This window comes from Physeter macrocephalus, chromosome 1 (assembly GCF_002837175.3).
Source record: "Physeter macrocephalus isolate SW-GA chromosome 1, ASM283717v5, whole genome shotgun sequence".
Classification (NCBI taxonomy): Eukaryota; Metazoa; Chordata; class Mammalia; order Artiodactyla; family Physeteridae; genus Physeter; species Physeter macrocephalus.
In genome coordinates, this window is record NC_041214.2 from 93,934,218 (window position 1) to 93,937,690 (window position 3,473).

At 46.8% G+C, this 3,473-nt stretch overlaps 1 protein-coding gene across 1 annotated transcript in view; it reads left to right on the forward strand.

Moving 5' to 3' along the window:
• The first annotated feature begins 231 nt into the window (after positions 1–231).
• FSTL1 (follistatin like 1) overlaps positions 232–3,473 on the forward strand; it is a 51,629-nt gene continuing 48,387 nt past the window's right edge. The window contains exons 1-2 of the mRNA XM_007104840.4: positions 232–358; positions 520–576. Coding sequence (XP_007104902.1) covers positions 356–358; positions 520–576 — 60 coding nt within the window. The 5' untranslated portion in view covers positions 232–355. The remainder of the gene's footprint in view (positions 359–519; positions 577–3,473) is intronic.

The following is a 3,473-nucleotide window of genomic DNA, read 5'->3' on the forward strand; positions in this document are numbered from 1 at the left end:
CAGTGTCCCCCAGGACCACCCCCTCTGTGCCCCGGCCTCTAGGTCCCGGGGGCTAAACTAGGGGCCTGGGTTTCGGGAAAGGGGTTCGGCGGCGCCAGGACGCTCGCGGGCTCCAGGACGTAGCGAAGGGCTGGGAGGAGGGAGCGGAACCCTGAGCCGCGGGGGCCGCTGCTGCAGAAGGGGGAGGAGAATGGGGAGGAGCTGGGGGGCAGGCTGTCGGGGAAGGAGGGGTCTTAAGGGGCGGCGAGGCCAGGTCGGATTTCCTCTGAGTCTGGCGGTCTGCGAAGCTCCCACCTTCCCTTAGAGCTCGCTGCAGCCGCCTGCCCCCGCGCCCTCCGGAGACCGGAACGGGACCATGGTGAGAGCGGGGTGCGCTGCGCGGAGCCGAGCGCACTGGCCCGACCCCTCTGGGCGGCCGAGGGTGGCCGGGCGGAGGCAGCGAGCCTCCGAGGCACGAGGAAGTTTCCGGGGTCGACACGGGGCCCGGTGCCTTCACTCTCGTTCTTGTCTTTTCCGCAGATGTGGACACGCTGGCTCGTGCTTGCGCTGGTGGTGGTCGCCTGGGTCCACGCCGAGGTAGGTGAGCCTCTGAGGAGGTCCGAACTCAGGCGCCGGGGCCACTGGGGTCTGCGCGTCGCGCGGGCGGTGCGTGCGTCCCGGGGATGCTCTCCCCGGGTAGGACTGGGAGTTTCCATCTGCCGGGTGAGGGGGGCGCTCGGAGCAGAAATGCTGCTTACGAAACTTAAACCTTAAAATCAGGAAAAGTAGTTTGGGCCGTCAGCGGGAGCCCCCCCGCGGCTAATATGGAGGGAGAGTGGGGAGGGGGAGAGAGGACGAGCGGGGCCCATTGGGATGCAAGCGGCAACAAGAGCAGGAGCCGAGTTCAAAAAGGCGCCTGAGTTCTTTCCTTCACTTAAGAGGAAATTGAGAATAGTTGGAGACTTTTCCCTTCCGAGTCTGTCTCCTGGGGGAGGGGGGTCGGGAGATCTCAAGAGATTCTTCTTTTAGGGCGGGATATTTTTTTTTCTCTTTTATAAAGTAAAATGATGATTCTCTGGGGTTTTTTTCTTATTTTGTAAAGTGCCCTCGGATTTTGCGTTATTATCAGAGCCAAATAACGGCATTTAAAAAATCTCAATTTTTTTCTTAAACTGGCGTTGCGCAAGTATGAGTGATCCATTGCTCTGCTCTTTGAGGGCTCTGCGTTTCCAGTCAAAGTATTTCAGCGCCTTTTGGGTAATGTTTTCTTTTCAACTCCAGTGACCTTCCTGAGACACTACAAACAAACCAACAAACCCTTCGCTCACAAGCCCCTCCATTAACTCAAAGGTTTATGGACAGAAAATAAACAATTCTAAATTCCCTGGGCTCTAGTCTCCAGAAAAGTGAGGTCAGAAACCAAACATTTGATAATTATGGCAGGAAATGTGGAAGGAATTAAAAAGCATGAGGGAGAAGAAATGGAATGTACATTACAAAAGAAATAGCTCCCTGGTGGGTGGTTATTCTCCTTCTTTGAATTTTTTTTCTTCATATTACAGTTTAGCCCCACCCTTAGCATCACAGCTTGACTGCCCAGAAAAGTCATAAAAGCCTGCAAGGTCTTCACGATTAAAAAAAAAAAATACACATTATACTGAACTCTCATTTACTTCACTACCACACTTTTGGTTGATCTGGAAACACATGCTGTTTTTACTCACAATGAAATAAAAATAGCTAATATTTTTTGGATATCTACTTTGTGTTGTAATAAAACTCCATTTGAGTGATGGGAAAACTAAGTCAGAAAGGTCACGTAATTTATCTAGTGTCCTAAGTTGTTAAATGGTAGAAGTGGGATTTGAACACAGTCAGGCATCACACCCCAGGCTCTTAACCACTATCTCACACAAGGACTTCATATTTGCCATGTACTTCTTATATAGCAGACATTGGTTGGGCTGCATGCCTCATTTCTTTTAAAACTTCCCAGAACCTTGTAGGGTCAGTTTTGTTGTCCACAATTTACAGAGGAAGAAACAGGTTCCGGAGACTAGGTAACCTGCCCAAAGTCTCACAGCTAGTTCTCAGGAAGGATCCGAACCCAGGTCCTTCCACTGGTGGAGCTCATCTTGAACTCCAGATCTGCTTCTAATGCATTATGTTCTCCAGGGTTTGAGTTTGAGGGAGGATCCTTCACTGGCTGATTTAGTCCTGGCTGAGAAACAGCCTTCCATCCCTGCTGTTGCCCTCAAAAGGCAGCTGTAGTCCATTGATGGATGAGGTGAATCCCTGGTTTGTTTTACTGCAGGTTTAGGAATTGCCAGCTAGTGTGTGAAATCGCTCTGTGAACTGGAATGCACATTTGAGGAGTGAGGATGCCATAGGTTCACTTGCCACAAGGCTCTGTAGCCCAAGGTCTGGGATGTGTTCTCCCAAGCTGTTTGTACTACACTCTCCCACCCGCTGCCCCCATGCATTGCAGGGAAAAGCTTAGCCCTCATAGGAAGTTCCCCCAGCAGCAATTTCCTGCTTGAGGTGGAAGAGCAGAAAGTACTCTCCCAGAATTCCCAAGGCAAAATCGTGGGGAAAGAGGCAAAATCAAGAAGTGCTGAGGCATGAAAACGGAGGAAGTGGTGCAGAAAGAAGGCTGTAAACTCAGGATATGTGAGGAGTAGGTATGATGTAGCTTTCATTTCATGATTCCAGATTATTAAGGATTTTTTTTTTTATCAATACAATCTCTTGGTATCTGGCCCTGGTAACATTTGGGAAGTTTTTAATCAGTGTTTTAATAATAATAAATGAAAAGGTAGATTAGCCCTAGCAATTTGGATATTACTTTCAGCATTTTATCGTGTAGTTAATGGTGCTTTTGCAGTGGAATTTTTTTCCTTGTTAGCTGCAACAACATATAGCAAACAAAGCCAAGTAATGGTATTTACTGTTTTTAATTACATGAATCCACTTTAGTAGACTTTAGGGCTGAAATCGTACAAATATTGTTGAACTTTTAAAATGAAATTTAAAAAACAAACTGAGTTTTCATGGTGCTTTTTGATTTAATACAAGCACAAGGATTTAATTCAGCATATATTTAAAGTATGTGATTGCATAACAAATTATGTTGATAGTTGAAGAAGCCAAGCCTTTGGAATAGTAGTAGACCTCTAGAATCAGGTGTCCCTAGCTTGAGAAATGGTGGTTGTCATTATTAGTGCCAGTCTGTAAATCCTGGTTGGTTAGATTCAAGAAACTATTAACAAATCTCATTAAGGAAAGTGTTATATTTTTAATGTTTTCCATTGTCTCTTGGCACTTCAGGGTTGATTTTTTGACTGCTTCCTCTCTTTCTTTCTTTTTTTCTTAATACTTAAGGCAGCTTCCATCAAAATTCCATCCCATCCACTTGAGCTCGCAGCCATGTACTCTTTTTTTTTTTTTTTTTTTTTTTTTTTTTTGCGGTACGCGGGCCTCTCATTGTTGTGGCC